At 49.7% G+C, this 17924-nt stretch overlaps 1 protein-coding gene across 6 annotated transcripts in view; it reads right to left on the reverse strand.

The window, feature by feature from the left end:
• Window positions 1-17924, reverse strand: part of CUX1 (cut like homeobox 1) — a 470900-nt gene that overhangs the window by 22668 nt on the left and 430308 nt on the right. For 2 of the 6 annotated variants that reach the window (XM_030932801.1, XM_030932796.1), the window contains one exon: window positions 742-10604. The exons of 3 other annotated variants lie outside the window; for them this stretch is intronic. In XM_030932801.1, the coding sequence (XP_030788661.1) occupies window positions 9971-10604 (634 nt within the window). In that variant the 3' untranslated portion in view covers window positions 742-9970. Of the gene's footprint in view, window positions 1-741; window positions 10605-17924 lie in introns of those variants that run through there. One more of the 6 variants, XM_030932797.1, reaches the window with a different exon arrangement.

The following is a 17924-nucleotide window of genomic DNA, read 5'->3' on the forward strand; positions in this document are numbered from 1 at the left end:
CTGCGCGGAGAAGCCTAGCAGCCACCTCGGCAGAGCTATTCCCCCACGTCCAGCCCGAGCGCCATCTGGAAAGACACCCTTCTCAGCAGCCCCAGCATTCCAGAGACCCGCAAGCCACTGTCCCAATCCCCTCTTCCGGCCCACTCGCAAGCATTAACTGTGGCTCTTCACTTGTCTTTCTGTTACATCAGGAGTCAGGGGCACAGTGAGAGCCCTACACAGAAGGTTGAGGTCACGCCACTGACCAGCTGCGGGCCACCAGGCAGAGCAGCCTGGCCGTAGTCCTGGTCGCCCAAGTGCCATCGATTGGGGCTGCCACCACCAACCCGGTGCCACACCAGCATTGGCCACCATTCCTGGTTCCCCACAGCAAGCCTATATGACAGGCAATGGTGTCTCCATTTTACAGACAAGGAAGCGGACGCCAGGGAGGGTAAGGGCTTGGTTCAAGGCTAGGCAAACAGTGCTGGTGACAACAGCAAGTAGGAACGCAGGCCCCGGCGGAGCCCTTCCTGTGAGCTGGATGCAGACTGAAAGAGCGGTGCCCGAAATCCCCATGCATCCTAGAGCCACGCGGTTTTCTGTGTGCCCAGAAGCCACACGCCCGAGGATGTGCGGACAGGTGCAAGGAGGACAACCTCAGGAACGGCGATTCTCGAGGTGCCATTTGGACCCTGAATGACAGTGTTTGCTACTCGTCCTCAGGCCAGAACACTTTAAATAAAAACAACCCAGACATTCTTGTGTTTGTATAAAAGATATTTACTTCAATTATCACACCTAGGGTGCTAGTGAATAATAATACATGGTGTGAGTCTCATACAGTGATATTGCTTCTCCGTATTATATAGGGACCGTTGTACAGTGCTGAGAACAAACATCGTATGGCTAACCAAAGACAGAGGGACAACACCAAGGGGCCGACGGGTGCCTCCCCCACCCCCACGCCAGCCAGGTCAACTTTGACTCTTAATGTAGAAAAACAAATAGCAAGAAATAAAATGTTATCAGAGAGATGTCACACAGCAACACACCAGAGGCATCTCAAAGCGATTTGTACAAAAAAAAAAAAAAATGACTTTTTTTTTTTTTCCTTTTTTCTTTTTTGGTCAATTGGGTCTTTGTGAGGATTGGAGAAAAAAAATCTGTGATTGTGAGGATTAACAAACAAGCTCTAGAAAGATCTAAGACTTGGTGCGTTACAGAAAATATAAAATACTGCTAAAATGTAAGACATGACAAAACACTGGAGCGGGGGTGGGTTGGGGGGTGCTGAGCTTATAAAGAGTTTTCCGGAAGATTCCGCCACCCTGCGAGTGCGTCTTGTGCTGTTAGTAGTCTGGACAGGAGCGTGGTGCTACCCGCTCTCAAGGCAAGCAGCAAACAGTTATTGCACAAACGCAAAGAACTAGGTCTCTTATTCAATGGAAAGGGATGTGGGGAAAACCATCTTTTTTCCCCCACTTTTATTTTATAACAAGCTATTCTCCAATGCTTTAAGAATTTTGGGTGAATTCTCACATCTCCAGAACGCACGGGATTTTTTTTTTTCCAAGAGGTCTCAGATGGGGGACGTGAGATGCCCGTTTTCTCAAGGGAAGAGGCAGAAGATGGTTTGAGAGAGAGAAATGCATAGACTAATTAGAGAAAAATGAAAAAAAGAAAGTATTTTGGGGAGATGGGGACCATTGTTTCGGTGGAGGATTTCTTTCAAAGAGAGAACAAAACCAGGACCCCCGGCGATCTTGGAGAAGGGGAGGTGATGCTATATGGAAAGAGATGCTCTTCCCAGCCTACCTTGGGGTGGGCAGGGCCCTTGCCTTGGCCTGGGGTAGGATTCCTTCTGCTGGGCCTATGGGATCGAGGCAGGGCATCTCACCTTCACACCCAATTGGCAAGCAACTGGTGTCCTGCTGGCTGAGCTTGGGGCCACAGCAAGCAATCTCCACACCCAACCTTCCTCCACATTGAACCACCTATAGGGGAAAGGGGCCCTCTGCCTATGCTCTCCTAGGTGAGCCCTCAAGCCACAGCCTGGTACTACAAAACACTGTTGCTTTGAAAGATGGTTTTGACCAACTTTGTACGCAAGAAAAACAGTAACAACAAAAAAACCAACCAAAATATATCAACCCGTGCGGGCCTTGCAAGAAATCACTCTCTCGCTTGGAAGTAAAGTCTTGGCCAGGCCACCGCGCCCTCTCTGACCGGGGTTCGCCGAAACTTCATGAACCCAGAAGTCTTACCAGAGGCTCTAGGAGGCTTTGGGGAACTGAACTTGGCTTTGCTAAGATTCCTCTGAAGCTCCTCAAGCGAGCGTTCTTCAACTCAGCACTCCCTCACTCGTTGGTAGATTTTTTTGTTCATATACTCTCTCGTTTAAAAAGTTAGACACATGGAGACCACCAGTTTTTGAGTGGCTACTCTGGAGACAGGTGTTTGATTTTGCTGGGGAAACCCACTCTGCCCCCCAGTTAATCCCCCAGACGCCTTGGTTCTCTGGGGAAATGGAGGAGGAGAGGAAGGCAGAGGATAGTAACCACTAGAGTGACAGCAAAAAGCATTTATGACAACAAAACACAAAATAACAATACACTCCTGATAAGTACTTAAATGATTAACCTAATAATAAATAGAAGAGGATAGAAATAATTTTTTTTTTTTTTTCTCAAGGAAACATCCTTTTATAATCACCCTCACGCACGCCGGCAGGTCAGTAGCAGTCAGTCCATTTCAACAAGACAAGGTTAAGTGCTGGAAGGGATGGCTGTGGCCTCAGACACTGGGGAAGGCTCTCAGCTTCTGAATCACGGACACTCCCCATCCTGCCTCGTCAGGCCAGCGGCTCCGGCCAGAGCCCGCGGGCCCTGCAAGCCCAGCTCAGTGGTCACCGAGAGGCAGGCTGGGAGACTGGAGGGAATGGGGGAGGCCTGTTTTCCCTTCGGTTCATGAACAAACGGAACTACAGTGAACAAACTCATTCATAACCTGAATCGTCCTGGTCTAAAGCTTACTTTGAGTTCATTTGGTGTGCAATATGTTATTTTAAAATGAAGAAAAATGATTTCAATTGCACAGAGCTTTTACACATAGTCATCTATTTAAGTGCTTTTTGTTTAAAGCAAACTACAAAAAAGCAAAAAATAAAAAAAAGCAAAAGGGGGGAAAAAGGAATTATAAAACAAAAGCAGCTCCGTGCCACTTCAATGTGTCTTGCTGAATGGTGTCTCGTTTCACCAGCAGAAGTCCCAATGCTTCCGTACACACTGTGCTTCTGATTAATTTCCATAGGGATGTAGCCGTGACATTGGGATATAAGGCACCTTTCCTTTCTGATTACAGAAAGTTTGATACATAGCATATAGCATATTTTGTGGAAGAAATTAAAGCCTAAACACTACAGAAATTACAGTAACGCAGGCTAATGCTTTCTTAACATTATTGGGTAAACGAAAAGGATTCATGAAAAGCAACTCAAGGGCATCTTAAGAGTTTAAGAACGGGGGGATGGGGGAAGTGCACATTTATGCATAGCCGAATGTCTTTCTCTCGCCAGCCTTTTTTTTTTTTCTTTTTTTTTTTTTTTTCGGGATTTTTCGCCTACAATGCCCAACTTTTAAAGTTAGCATTTTGGAGGAGACTAGGCGCTTTGGAAATGTCTTGTTAAAGCTAAATGTCACTTCATCCAAAAATGAAAACTCGAGATGATGCCACGGACGGCATGGACACGGTTATCTTTGGAGGAGAGGTGGTGGTGGGAGAGGCCTGGGCAGGAGGGGGAAGTTTTTGGAAGTCAGGCAGACAGGCAGAAATTGTATTTCCTTCTACTCCCCTGACCAGGGTGGTGAGGAGCACAGGCCGCCGAGGCCTCTGGAATTGGGAAGACTGGGCTGGGGGGCCGGGAGTAGGGCTGGAGCTCCTTTTACGTTCTGCCCCCCACGCCCCCTCCTCTTCTGTCCTGATTAAGCCCAAGGGTTGTGGACTTAACTTTCAGCCCATCTCTAAGGGTTTCACAGACTGGATCTTTCTAAACTTTACTGGGTACCTGCTTCCCCTTTTCCCTGGTAGTTTTCATCTACAAAAAGTCAAAACCTGATGGAAACAGACATAAGATCGTCAAATTGGACCATTCTCTTGGCGTTCGAGTGTGCTGGCCAGACTGGCATTCAGTACACGCTGAGATCCAACCATGTCACACTGGTCCCAGGTCACCACCTTGCCACTCAGGGCATAAGCCCTGCCCTTGTGGTCACAAAGGCTTCCCTAATGTCATCGATGCCCAGGTGAAACCACAGAAGCACTGAGGGATTTCTAAATGTGAGCTTTGGCTGGTCAATGCCCAATCATAGGATGCTGTCCCCACATCTTGGGTTCTTACTTGCAAACTCTCTCCAGCAGGAGAACACTGTGACCCCCACAGTGGGCAGACCCACCTCCAACCAGCAGCCCCAGGAGCTGGTTTTCTTCGGTGCCGGATGGGAACTGGCATATTCTTTTGGGATAAGAGGGTGATGCAAGTGTGGACAGGGTGTGTAGACTGGAGGAAGCCATCTATCCTTTTCTGTCTTTGAGATGTGTGATGTTTGCAAAGGAGCGTTCGCAGTGACGCTGAAACGGTGCCAGAGACAACAGATACCCAAGAGCTACAGTGTTCCCCAAAGCCAGCTGGGAATCTTGGGAAGTGTCCTCATGCGGCCACTCTGGGGCAGCCCGGGGCAAGGATAATGGCCATGATGGATCTTAACAGCTGAACAGGACTGGACAGAAAGGATAGGCAAAGACTCTTGGAGGTCCAAGACCACGCCCTGCCTGCAAAAGAAACAGCTGCTGGAGCTTTGAGAACAGGTGGAAGTCAAGAAAAAAATCCGTGTGCCTTGCAGAGCACAGCTGTCTGTCCGTGTTGTGCTCACAAAAGGAGAGACACACAAAGCCAGCCCACCAGGCAGAGGGATGCTCGTGTCTGCTGCGCTGGCAGCTTTTCCGCCCTCTCCAGCCCACGTGCCTCATAGTTCTGCGGGGTGTGGTTCTGGGTGACATCACATGGAGAACACAGGTTAGTGAGGTAGAAGGGACAATGAGGAGTGTGAAGAGGGAGGACATCTGGGGAGGGACAGGGCCCCCCCACCGACAGCATTGGAGCCAAACCTCCAGCCTAAAGTACCACAGCGAACAGCCCAGCATGCCCACCGCACATGCCCCGTGTCGCTACATCTCCCCCTGTACAGCTGGCTTGTCGGCCTTGGGATGAGTAAGGTCTATGGACTTTTGTTTTCACTGGTCTGCCAAGAAGCGCCTGTCATAGTGCATTTAAGGCAAAGGCTGTCACCCCTCAGTTCAAAATCTCTCTGCTTTTCTTTGTGTGACTCCCAGAAGGACATGTGTCTATTCCCCAGACTCTATTTTTCAGTAAGATTCGCTTTGCTAAAATCAGAGGAATGAAAAACATTGCATAGAATGTCAACAGAGTTCACTGATCTACCTTGTATCAAAGGACATGCGTGCAGGAGGAACAAAGTCATCCAGTCCAACCTTAGTCAGGAAGGCACCTGCCCGTGAGAAAGCTCACCTGGGGACTCCTGTTCCCCTCTCTTTTTAGGGCCTGGCTGTGGCACGATCTTAAAGTAGTCAGCCGAGGCCCACAGCGATCTCTTTACAACCTGTGTAAACTGGTCGTGAGCTGCACGCCTGACGCTGGCCCTGGCCAAGGAGGGAGATGGGGTATGAGAGCTGGCCACCTGGGCTTGGGCAGTGGCCAGAAAGGAATATTTAACCCAGAGCTCTGCTGCACTCTGGGCCCGGACCGCCAACCAGCAGACCTGAACGTCCACATCAGACAGAATGGTTTTTCAATGGGAAGAAAACAAAGATGGCGACAGGAAGGAAACTGAGCAGGGAGGTATTCGTACTTTGGAGGTACAAGGGATCTACCCCAGGGAGGCCGTCGACTGGTATCTTTTTGCCTCAATTACTTGCACAAAGTAGCAGGGTTTGATGGCGAGTCCCTGTGAACCACGATCCTGGCATTTCTCAGAGAGTTCCCCCACGCATGCATCCCTGGGCTGTCTGCCCCGATCCTGTCCCAGGAGATGCTTAGAAGCTGCCTCATGCCAAGATGACTCTTAAGATCGTCTAGAAGAATCCAGTTGAGCTAAGCTCCATGGCTCCGATAACCCTTTCTAAAGAGAGGTCTGGTGAGCAGAAACCACAGATGTCTTCACTGATACAGAAGTTCAAGAGGAGGTTGCCTGGGAGCTCGGGGGTTGGGGAGGAGGACAGAAGACTCCTCTGGGATGGAAGTGAGTTGGGCACAGGTCTAGGACAGAACCCATACACCTGCCATCTCAGCTATCACAAGGGAGCTTGGGCAGGAACCCCGGGTCAAGAGGCTAAATGCAAACACTGATTTTACGCCGAGCCTCTGCTTAGCCAGCTAAGTTAATGGCAAAAGCCTTAAGTTATGAACACTGCCTCCAATTAACAAAAAGAAGCCATTTAAAATGGCATAATGGAGCTTGTAATTAAGTGTTAGTGTTTTATATGGAACCGTTTCCCCCAGGGGAGAGGTACAAATCAGCTTTTTAAACTCATAGAGCGTGAAGAGGAAGGGGGTCGGCTGCCTGCAGGGGCCACTGCTTGGAACATCAGCGTGCTGAAGGGGAGCCACGCTGAGGGGACACTGTTCAAGGCACTTGAATACTGCTTAGCAAGATGAGAGATTAACCCTTAGACTCCAACTGAGGGGCCCAACCAGGAGGGGGTGCTCCCCTGGCCACGGATTGCTGTATTATTTTAGTGGCAGCTCTTAGAAGTATTACAGACAGTGCTAGCTTAACATCAAAGATCGTAAGGTTGGGATTTCCATTTTTTAAAAAAATAAATAAGAGAGGAAAAAGAATACACAGAACTGCAAGCAAAATTTAACCAACTGATTGTATCCGGTACCCAGATGTAGGTCTGGCAAAAAAGACAGAATAGGAACCAACAGTAACCTAGTTAAAAATGTAAAAAATAAAAACCAAAAAGAGAAGACAACACATATGACTAAATTGCTTGGGAGGGCCAAATGACTGCGTTTTAGACTGTTACTGTTTGGCCACTAGAATGGACAAATCTGTGTTTGTCAATTTCCTCAGATTTAACACCTTTGTAAATAACAGTCATGCCTTTAAAACTAAACCCTAGCGTACTATTTCATGTTAACTTCTTGCTTTTCATTCTTAAGAAAATTAGATGATCTTTAGAGATTCATCACACATGATGACAAAAGTCCCTTGAGGGTTTTGTGGAGAGGACACCACAGTCGTCAGGGCTCTGCCACTCACTGTCCTAAGGGTCACTGACGTGAACTCACTCTTCTCAATGCACCTGAATCGAGCCAGATGTTGACCCGTGCCCCCTTAAGCTCCTCTGATTTTGAATTCTCTTCTCCCTGAACCAGATTTCAAGTTCAGAAATGATACCCCCATCAAAAGACAAACAAACGGCCTGCCTCCCAGCCCCCTAGAGCCTTCTGAAAACTTCTTATTCATGAAAAGGCATTGTCTTTAGTGTAGTGACTCTCAAAATTTGTGAAAACGTGAACTAAGTGCTGCAGTTGCAGGTTAAAAGACTGTAAATGAAATAATCTCTAAAACATCATGCAAGAAACGTGGTTTCACATCTTACAGTCAAAGTCCTACAAGTTAATTAACAAGCACACGGAGGTGGAACAGCCAGAGCATACCTTTAAAATTATAACTCCCTCCCACCCCCCAAATAAAAAAAAAGTAATATTAATTAAACTTAAGAAATAATGAATGCACCATTAAAATGTCATCCAAAGATGTTGACCTAAGACAAAGGTTTCAATGATACACAATACGGTCAAAAAGTTTTCAATCAGTAATATACAGTATGACAACTACATCTTGTAAATTATACCCAATACTGCCGGCAGTCTATCCCTCTAAAGAATATTTGCCCCTTTCATCCCTTCCTAACAATCAGATAATAAAATACAGCACCTATAAATAAGCAAAAAAAAATATATATATATACCGAAATCATCTATTGTTAGTTTAAAGATATGGCAATAAAGGAGTCTAAATTAGCAAACTTGTAGAAGCCGTAACTGATAAAACAGCTTATTGAAAAAGGTGGCAGTAATGCACTCTACGTGTGCACAGGTACTTAAGAAAATACACAGACGTATAAAATTGCACACACGCACACGCACGCACACTCTCACCCGCCTCTATTCTCACGCATATACACATAGACAAAGGAGGAATCAGAGACAAGTTAGACTTTCAGTTTGTACTTAGACTGCCCTAAAACTGTGCATAAAAGAACTTTCTAAGAGGTGAAATGAACGAAGGGCAAATGGTAGGTTTGGAAGTTGAAGAGCATCCACGTTTTGGTGTTTTTGAGTTTGGGCCATTTCTACAGGGATGGGAGTGGGGAGCCCAGAACGCCACGTTCTCTCTCCTGCAGAGAAAGGAAGTTTCCCACGAGTTCAACAGGGTCATCAGTGCTTGTGGTGGGAAGAGAAAGGGAAAGAGAGAGAGAGTGCGCGTGCAAGCCCTGCCCAGGCCTGGGGAGTGTCTTCCCCTGGGAGGGCTCAGTTCATCAGGTGCCCAGGAGAGTGGTGTGAGGTGAGGTGCCTTCTGTGCCAGAGAGAGATCCGTAGACTGCTATCTACTTGGGGATGGGCCCATCTGGCCCCGGAACTGCCTGCTGTGCTCGCCCGGACTACTCTCTCCTTTCTTTCAATGCTTGCACACGTGCAGACGCACAGACAGACTGAGACACCATAAATTAAACAAAATTGACAGGTACATGCTACAGTTCTTCTAACTTGTCTCCTAAACCTCCAAGATATGAGGTCTGATCAGCGTGCTCTGCGGTTAGAGGTTAAAAAGCAGATTATAAAATACCTAGATTCGGATCTTTTCTTTTTTTTCTTTTTTTCTTTTTTTTTTTTTTGTCCTGATTTGGCCTAGAATGGAGTGTATTAAACAAACCCTGGTCTGCAAAACCCAGGGTCAGTTAAAGCTATACATCGATGTGCACTACATGTCAGGATTCTATTCACGTACAAGAAAACACTATGTCAGCTACCACAAAATCAGAGTTTCCTGATGTGACGTTTTCTTTTTGTTAAAAAATATGTGGAGTAAATGTGTTTTATTTTAATTCAAAGTTTCAAACGAGAAGATTCTTTTCTTGAAAATATTTAGGAATCCAAACTAGTGTGTTTAGAGTCGTTTTGACTGTGCAATCTCTTAGTGGCAACTGAACAGCTACAAAAACTTTCTTTTTTAATTTTTCTGAAAAATCCCCCCCCTTTTTTTTCCTGGTTTAAGAAGATAATAGTGTATTATCGCTCTGAAGCCATTAGATGGCAGATAAAAAGCCCCCTTTTAATATGTGGGTTTGATTTTTTTTCTTTTAAAGCCCACACGGAACAGGAGGACACAAGGCAAAGCTGTAAGAGTTATTCCAGAACCTGTGGAAATCACTTAGGGCAATAAAAAAAACACTTCAGGGTACAAAAAAGCTCGACCACACATTTCCGTTTTCTTCCTTGAAAACTCGACATAGATTGGGCTTAATGCTCCTTTGTTTTCTATATGCACCTTGGCCTATGGCGATTTTGCCCTGTGGCCCGCAGGGCGGTAAGTGCGCGAAGCGGTCCAGGCCGTGGACTGGGTCTGGGCCGCAGGGTTGGTGGAGGCCGCAGGGTTGGCCCGGGACCTCAGTGTCGGTGTGGGCCGCAGAGTGGGTCTGGGCCACGGGCTTGGATCTGGGCCTCGGGTCGGTGCAGGCCCCGGACCGTGGAGTGGGTCTGGGCTGCGGGCTCAGGTCCGGCCTGGGGTTGGTGCAGGCCGCGGGCCAAGCCCAGGCCACGGTGTCTGCAGCTCCTGCCCCGTCCGACCCCGTCCAGGCCCTTGCAGCCCAGCCTGGCTGCCCGCCCCGGGGCCGCGGCCCCTCAGAACTCCCATTCGATAGGTTCCTCCCGGCTGGCGGCCTTCTCCAGGCGGTGGATGATGCTGTTCAAGTTCGCGGCCTTCTTCTTGCGCAGGGGGTTGTCGCGCGAGTCCCGGGCGCCCGCGGCCTCGGGGAGGCCGAAGAGGCTCTGCAGCGAGCTGGGCCTGCGGGGGGCGCTACTGCTGCTGCTGCTGTTGCTGGGCGGCGGCGCGGAGCTCCGGGCTGCGGGGCCCTCCCCTGGCGCGGCGGCGGCTGAGGTAGCGGCGTCCTCGGGGGCCGCGGGCGCGGCGGTGGCGGTGGCGGTGGCGGGGCTGGACAGGGGCCCCGGGCCTTCCGCGGGACCTCCCTCATGGTCGTCGTCGCGGGCGTCGTCCGAGCCCGGGGTCCCCGAGGGCGGCGGCTCCGTCTGCTCCGCCGGCCGCGGCGCGTCCTCCCGCTCGACCTCTCCCTGAGACTTGGGCTCCTCGGTGTCGGCGCTGCCTGGGCCCTCGGTAGCCTCCACGCCGTCGCAGCTGTCGCCCTCCGAGCTGGGCGCCGCCCGGCCGCTGCGGGCCGAGGGTGAGTCGCTGGCGCCCGCCTGGCCCTGGCTCCCGGCCTGAATTTCCTCAATGAACAGTTCTCTGCGGATCCGAGACCTACAAGACAACAAGTGGCGGGGACGTGAGGGGAGTGCTGCTGGGGACAGGGCCTCTGGTGCCACCCTGGCCAGCCAGACCTCTCTCTCTGGGGCTCCTGCTCCATCCAGCCTGGAGGCCCCTCCATGCCCCTCCAGCGACCCTCGGGCCATGGGGCACCCCCTCTCCAGAGTCACCGCCTACCCCTCCAGGCCTGGCCAGGAGCCATCCCAGAGCTGGGACACCACTCCCTTCTTCTCCACTGCAACAAAGTGCCACAGGCACTTGTTTTAATTTTAATTTTTTGAGACAGAGTTTTGCTCTTGCCGCCCAGGTGGAGTGCAGTGGCTCAATCTTTGGTCACTGCAACCTCTGCCTCCTGGGTTCAAGCAATTCTCTTGCCTCAGCCTCCAGAGTACCTGGGATTACAGGCACCCGCCACCACATCCAGCTAATTTTTGCATTTTTTGTAGAGATGGGGTTTTACCATGTTGGCCAGGCTGGTCTCAAACTCCTGACCTCAGGTGATCCATCTGTCTCGGCCTCCAAAAGTGCTGGGATTACAGGTGTGAGCCACTGTGTCCAGCCACTTATTTTATTTTCCAAAACCTTTTGGAAACAAGGCCTTGCTCTGTCACCAGACTGGAGTGCAGTGGTGCCATCACAGCTCACTGCAGCCTCCAACTACTGGGCTTGAGTGATCCTCCCATCTCAGCCTCCTGAGTAGCTAGGAGCGCAAGTGTGTCACTATGCTTGTTAATTTTTTAATGTTTTTTGTTTTTTTTTTGTTTTTTTTTTTTTTTTTTTGAGACGGAGTCTTGCTCTGCCACCCAGGCTGGAGTGCAGTGGCTGGATCTCAGCTCACTGCAAGCTCCCCCTCCCGGGTTCACGCCATTCTCCTGCCTCAGCCTCCCGAGTAGCTGGGACTACAGGCGCCCGCCTCGTCGCCCGGCTAGTTTTTTGTATTTTTAAGTAGAGATAGGGTTTCACCGTATTAGCCAGGATGGTCTCGATCTCCTGACCTCGTGATCCGCCCGTCTCGGCCTCCCAAAGTGCTGGGATTACAGGCTTGAGCCACCGCGCCCGGCCAATTTTTTAATGTTTTTAAAGAGATGGAGTCTCTCCATGTTGCCCAGGGTGGTCTTGAGCTCCTGGGCTCAAGCAATCTTCCTGCCTGGGCCTCCCCAAGTGCTGGGATTACAGGCATGAGCCACCACTTCCGGCCAGGGTTCTTATCGAGTGACACGTTTCCTACATCCCATCCTGTCCCGCTCCAACTAGACTGAGAAAGACAAGGTCCCATTTATTCTTTGTACACCCAGGCCTTGCACTGGCGCCACTGGTGTGCAGTAATGAAGGCTGGGTGAGTTCATCAGTGAAACTGCCTGATAACCACTGCATCCATCAGGACTTCAGGGGAGAGGATCAATTAATGGACAGCCGCCAAAGTGACAGTTTTAATCTCTGAGCCACAGAAGGTCAGGTTGGGGACTTGTGGTCCAGGGTAGGGTGGAATTCCACCAAATTCTGTATTTTTCCTTTTTCTTTTTTTTTTTTCCTTTCCTTATTTTACTCAGAGGCAGTGTCTTGCTCTGTCACTCAGGCTGAAATACAGTGGTGTGATCATAGCTCCCTGCAACCTCCGCCTCCCAGGCTCAGGTGATCCTCCTGCCTCAGCCTCCTGAGTAGCCAGGACCACAGGTGTATGTCACCATGCCTGGCTAAATTTTTAAAATATTGTAGAGACAGGATCTCATGATGTTGCTTAGGCTGGAGTACAGGGGCATGATCATAGTTTACTGCAAACTTGACCTCCTGGGCTGAAGTGATCCTCCTGCCTTGGCCTCCCAAAGTGTTGATATTACAGGTGTAAGCCACCAAGCCCGGCCAATAAGGCTTACTGAGGCTGGGCGTGTTGGCTCACGCCTGCAATCCCAGCACTTTGGGAGGCTGAGGCGGGTAGATGGCTTGAGGCCCAGCGTTCGAAACCAGCCTGGCCAACACGGTGCAACCTTGTCTCTACTAAAAATACAAAAATTAGCCAGGCGTGGTGGCAGGCACCTGTAATCCCAGCGACTCAGGAGGCTGAGGCAGGACAATCTCTTGAACCTGGGAGGCAGAGGTTACACTGAGCCAAGACTGTGCCACTGCATTCCAGCCTGGGCGACAGAGCAAGACCCTGTCTCAAGGAAAAAAAAGAAAAAGGTTTTCTGGGCTCCTACTCTGCACTGGGTCCTGTGCTGACTGTGGGGACTCCCCTGGGGAAGGTCCTACTGTAGCTTAGCCCAGGGTATTGAACTCTGGTGGGGTGCAGGGGGTGTGAATCTGCTATGGAGTTATTTGGTTCCTGTGTGCAGTGAGCTCTGAACCTTGTCCTGAAAGATTTGTGAGCTCTGGTTCAGAAAGGAAGGGTTCTGAGAAGCCCTCCAGAAGTTCCATGGTGTATAAGTCTTTCCCCATTTCCTGGGGCTACCTTGGGAGCCTGGGAAACAGTGGCTTCTGTGAACAGGTTCCTGGGCGCTATGGCTTTCAAGCTCCTTGGCAGTGAGACTGCTAGTTGGGGTGAAACTCTCCACCCCACCCACTCTGACTGACTGGGGAGGTGGGAGGCTATACGGGTAGTGAAGGGTTTGGTTCCAGCCACACCCCAAGCCAGAGTACAGGCTTTTTGGAAGCAGGCACATCTGGGTTGGACATCTGGCTTTGGTGCTTACTAGCTTTGCAACTTGGAGAAGTTATTTAACCTCACAGCCATAGCATTCTGTGAGAAATAAGAAAACTTCAGTTTTTTTTTTTTTTGTTTTGTTTGTTTTTTTGAGACGGAGTCTCACTCTGTCGCCCAGGCTGGAGTGCAGTGGTGTGATCTCAGCTCACTGCAACCTCTGCCTCTTGGGTTCAAATGATTCTCCTGCCTCAGCCTCCTGAATAGCTGGGACTACAGGTATGTGCCATGACGCCTGGCTAATTTTTTGTAATTTTTTGTAATTTTTTGTATTTTTAGTAGAGACGGTGTTTCACCATGTTGGCCAGGCTGGTCTCGAACTCCTGACCTCAGGTGATCCAACACCCTCGGCTTCCCAAAGTGCTGGGATTACAGGCGTGATTAAATAAGGTATTAAATGTATGATGTACGACCCAAAGTAGACACTCAAAAAGGGGTCACCATCCAGCTGCTGTTTGTGTGCTGTGATAAGCCCTAAGGGTGGGGAGGGGACACTGTTAGGCGTGGGGCCTAGGTTTCCATGCTCATAAGCTTGGCCCCTATGTGCAGACTTTGCCTGTAAAATGGGGCCAGCAGCACTGCACTTGGGTGCTGATGGAGGGACTGATAAGATGATATATCTATAAAACTGTCTGCTCAGGCCGGGTGCAGGGACCCACACCTGTAATCCCAGGGCTTTGGGAGGCTGAGATGGGAGACGGCTTGAGCTCAGGAGTTAGAGACCAGCCTGGGCAAAACAGCAAAACCCCATCTCTACAAAAAAAATACAAAAAATTAGCTAGGTGTGGTGGCATGTACCTGAAGCCCCAGCTACTCCTGAGGCTCAGATGGAAGGACTGATTGAGCCTGTGAGTTCAAGGTTGTGGTAAGCTGAGATTTTGCCACTGCACGCTGGTCTGGGCGACACAGCGAGACCCCTTCTCAAAAAACCAAAACCAAAACCAAAACCACAATTAGAAAAGAAACAAACAAACAAACAAACAATTTTTTGGCTCAGTGCCTGGCACATGCCTTGTGCTCCACAGACGTGAGGCATTATCCTTCTTAGCCTAGATTTGTCTCCATGTTTCTAAGGAATACTGTCTTCTGGCCTAGAAAGATGAGCTTCCAGGAGCAGTTGTGGTTTTTTAGGGAACTCACAGAAGACTCACGGAATGCCGTGGCTACAAGGGTTCGGAATCCGAGTTCCTACTGGGTGGACCTGTTCTTCCAGGGGAGAGCAGTGTCCTGTGGTGTGTTGTTCTGGCAATCTTGTCATCAATCCTGGGTAAATGGTCAGCCTGAGATATATTTTTTTTGTGGGGGGACAGGGTCTTGTTCTCTTGCCCAGGATGGAGTGCAGTGGCGTGATCATGGCTCACTGCAGCTTCAACCTCCTGGGTTCAGTGATTCTCCCACCTCAGCCTCCTGAGTAGCTGGGATCACAGATGCGCATCACCACACCCAGCTGTTTTTCTATTTTTTGTAGAGACGTGGTCTCACTATGTTGCCCAGGCTGGTCTCAAACTCCTGGGCTCAAGCAATCCTCCCACCTTGGCCTCCCCAAGTGCTGGGATTACAGGCTGTGCCCGGCCTAGCCTGAGATACTTTTAATTGCCTTTAGCCAGAGATATTCCTAATCCCCTTAAAGTAAAAGAGTAAGAGGAAATAAAGCTTGTTTTTTTTTTTTTGAGGGGGCAAAAATTGACACCAAGTGTTACTCCCTGAGGGTTCCAGTGGGGCAGGAGAAAGGAAAATCAACGTTTCCTGTTAACCCCTGAGAAAAGAATGTAAAAAACTACATTCTTGGTTAGGGATATAGCACACGCAGTGTTGGGAAGCTCTGTCGAGTATAACAGCAGATAGGTCTGTACAAAGCATTTAGTGAAAGAACGAAAGCCTTGGAGAAAAAACTCAGTCTGCATCTCTGCTCTGCCCTTGGCCTGATGGGTAGGTGGTCTTTTTTTTGGTGGGGGACGGAGTTTTGCTCTGTCGCCCAGGCTGAAGTGCAATGGCGCGATCTCAGCTCACTGCAACCTCTGCCTCCGGGGTTCAAGTGATTCCCCTGCCTCAGCCTCCTGAGGAGCTGGGATTACAGGTGTGTGCCACCACATCTGGCTAATTTTTATCTTTTTAGTAGAGACGGGGTTTCACCATGTTAGCCAGGATGGTCTTGATCTCCTGACCTCATGATCCGCCCGCGTCAGCCTCCCAAAGTGCTGGGATTACAGGTGTGAGCTACCATGCCCAGCCTAATTGTCTCTACAAAAAATTTAACAATGAGATAATGACAGAGTCTCATTATCTTGCTCAGCTGGTCTCGAACTCCTGTGCTCAAGAGATTCTCAGCCTCCCGAGTAGCTGGGATTACAGGCATGTGCCACCACACTGGGCTAATTTTGCATTTTTAGTAAAGGCAGAGTTTCACCATGTTGGCCAGGCTGGTCTCAAACTCCTGACTTTAGATGATCTGCCTGCCTTGGCCTCCCAAAGTGCTGGGATTAAAGGCGTGAACCACCGAGCCCGGCCCTGCTGGGTGATCTTAGACAAGCAATTTCATGCCAATTCTGAATGCTCACTTCTCCTTCATCTATTTTTTTTATTATTATTTTTTCTGTAGTGACAGGCTTTCACTATGTTGCTGAGGCTGGTCTCGAACTCCTGGCCTCAAACCATCCTCCTGCCTCCGCCTCCCAATGGGGTTCTAGGCATGAGCCACTGTGCCTGGTCCCTCGTTTCTCCTTCCACCTGTTTTGTTGCTTATAAAATTCTTCTCTACTCCAATCCTCCTTTCAAGAGCCTGCTCATCTCATACCTCTTCCATGATAATTCTTTCAGATCTCTGCAGCTCAAACTCATCTCTTGGATCCCATATTTGACTCAGCCCAGCCTGCTTTGTTGTGGAGTTAGTTTTGAAAGGAAGCATTTGTTGAGTGTCTACCCTGGATTCAGACCTGGGATTCGTTTATTTTTTTGAGACAGAGTCTCACTGTGTCACCCAGACTGGAGTGCAGTGGTATGATCATGGCTCACTGCAACCTCCACCTCACAGGTTCAGGCGATTTTCCTGCCTCAGCCTCCTGAGCAGCTGGGATTACAGGTGCGCACCATCACACCCGGCTAATTTTTGTATTTTTAGTAGAGACGGGGTTTCATCATGTTGGCCAGGCTGGTCTCGAACTCCTGGCCTCAAGTGATCCACCTGCCTCGGCCTCCCAAAGTTCTGGGATTACAGGCATAAGCTACCACACCCAGCCCACACCTGTGATTACTAAATTTTATTTACTAAGTTTAGAGGTCCTACTGGTATTCTTCTTCTCTCCCCTTCTCTCTTTATCTTTGCCACAGGTGTACCATTGAATTTGTTAGTGCTAAAATGCACAAAAGAGGCATCGCCACCATGACTGCAGACTACAGGGCGATGGGCATGACTGTCAGAAGACCAGCAAGACAAGCGGCAAACTGAGAAACCTGAGGGGGGTATGCTCTGGCCAGGGGGCAGTGACTGCTATGCAGCTGAAGCCTGTTGGGGGACTTGGGAAACAAACATGGCCCCAGCAGGGCCAGGGAACATAGTTTTGGAGCTATTTTTTACAATTGGTAGCATCTATGCCCAGATAGTAACCTAGGGCTTTGCATGCATCTATATTATAGAAAGAGTTACCACACATGCCCTAAAATGGACGTGAATTGCAGGAGACTTCAAAATGCAGCATCTTTGTGGCTAGAAAGTAGAAACGGCACCTGGGCGTGGCAGCTCACGTCTGTAATTCCAGAACTTTGGGAGGCCGAGGAGTCTGGCCAACATGGTGAAACCCAGTCTCTACTAAAAATACAAAAACTTAGCCAGGCTTGGTGGCGGGCGCCTATAATCCCAGCTACTCGGGAGGCTGAGGCAGGAGAATGGCTTGAACCTGGGAGGCAGAGGTTGCAGTGAGCTGAGATTTCGCCGCTGCACTCCAGCCTGGGCGACAGAGCAAGACTCTGTCTCAGAAAAAAAAGAAAGAAAGAAAGTGGAAATGGGATAGCATGGCACCTGGTGAAGAGAAGCTTCAGGAAACCCCTGTCCACGTTTCCGTTCATTTCCTTCATTTCGCTCCATTAATGCTGAAGTCTCCTTCCAAGTAGAGGGACCTCCACTGTTCTAACTGCTGGCCTCCCTCTGCCTCTGTTTTGATCTGATTGCTAAGTTTGGAACGAAGAAACTGGCTGTGCAGCTCCTGGACTTACTGTCTTTTTTTGAGACAGGGTCTGGCTTTATCACCCAGACTGGAGTGCAGTGGTGTGATCTCGACTCACTGCAACCTCTGCCTCCTGGGCTCACGCGATCCTCCTGCCTCAGCCTCCTGAGTAGCTGGGGCTATAGGTGCGTGTTACCATGCCTGGCTAATCCTGGATTTTGTCCTTGCGGGAGGTAGCTGGCACATGCGGAGGCCCGTGCGGGGCCAGGGCTGCCACTGTGGGGAAGTTTGCCTGGGTCTAGGGTCCACGTAGCAGGTGCGCTCAGCTCTCACAATGAGCAGCATCTTGTGACTTTGCCTTTATGGGCAATAAAGGTGTGATTTGGGCTCCAACCTAATATTTTAGTTTCCCAATTTGTTCAGAGCCTGGGTGGTTTACTGGGCTGCTTCAGGAACTCC

Source organism: Rhinopithecus roxellana, chromosome 6 (genome assembly GCF_007565055.1).
Source record: "Rhinopithecus roxellana isolate Shanxi Qingling chromosome 6, ASM756505v1, whole genome shotgun sequence".
In the NCBI taxonomy this organism is placed as follows: domain Eukaryota; kingdom Metazoa; phylum Chordata; class Mammalia; order Primates; family Cercopithecidae; genus Rhinopithecus; species Rhinopithecus roxellana.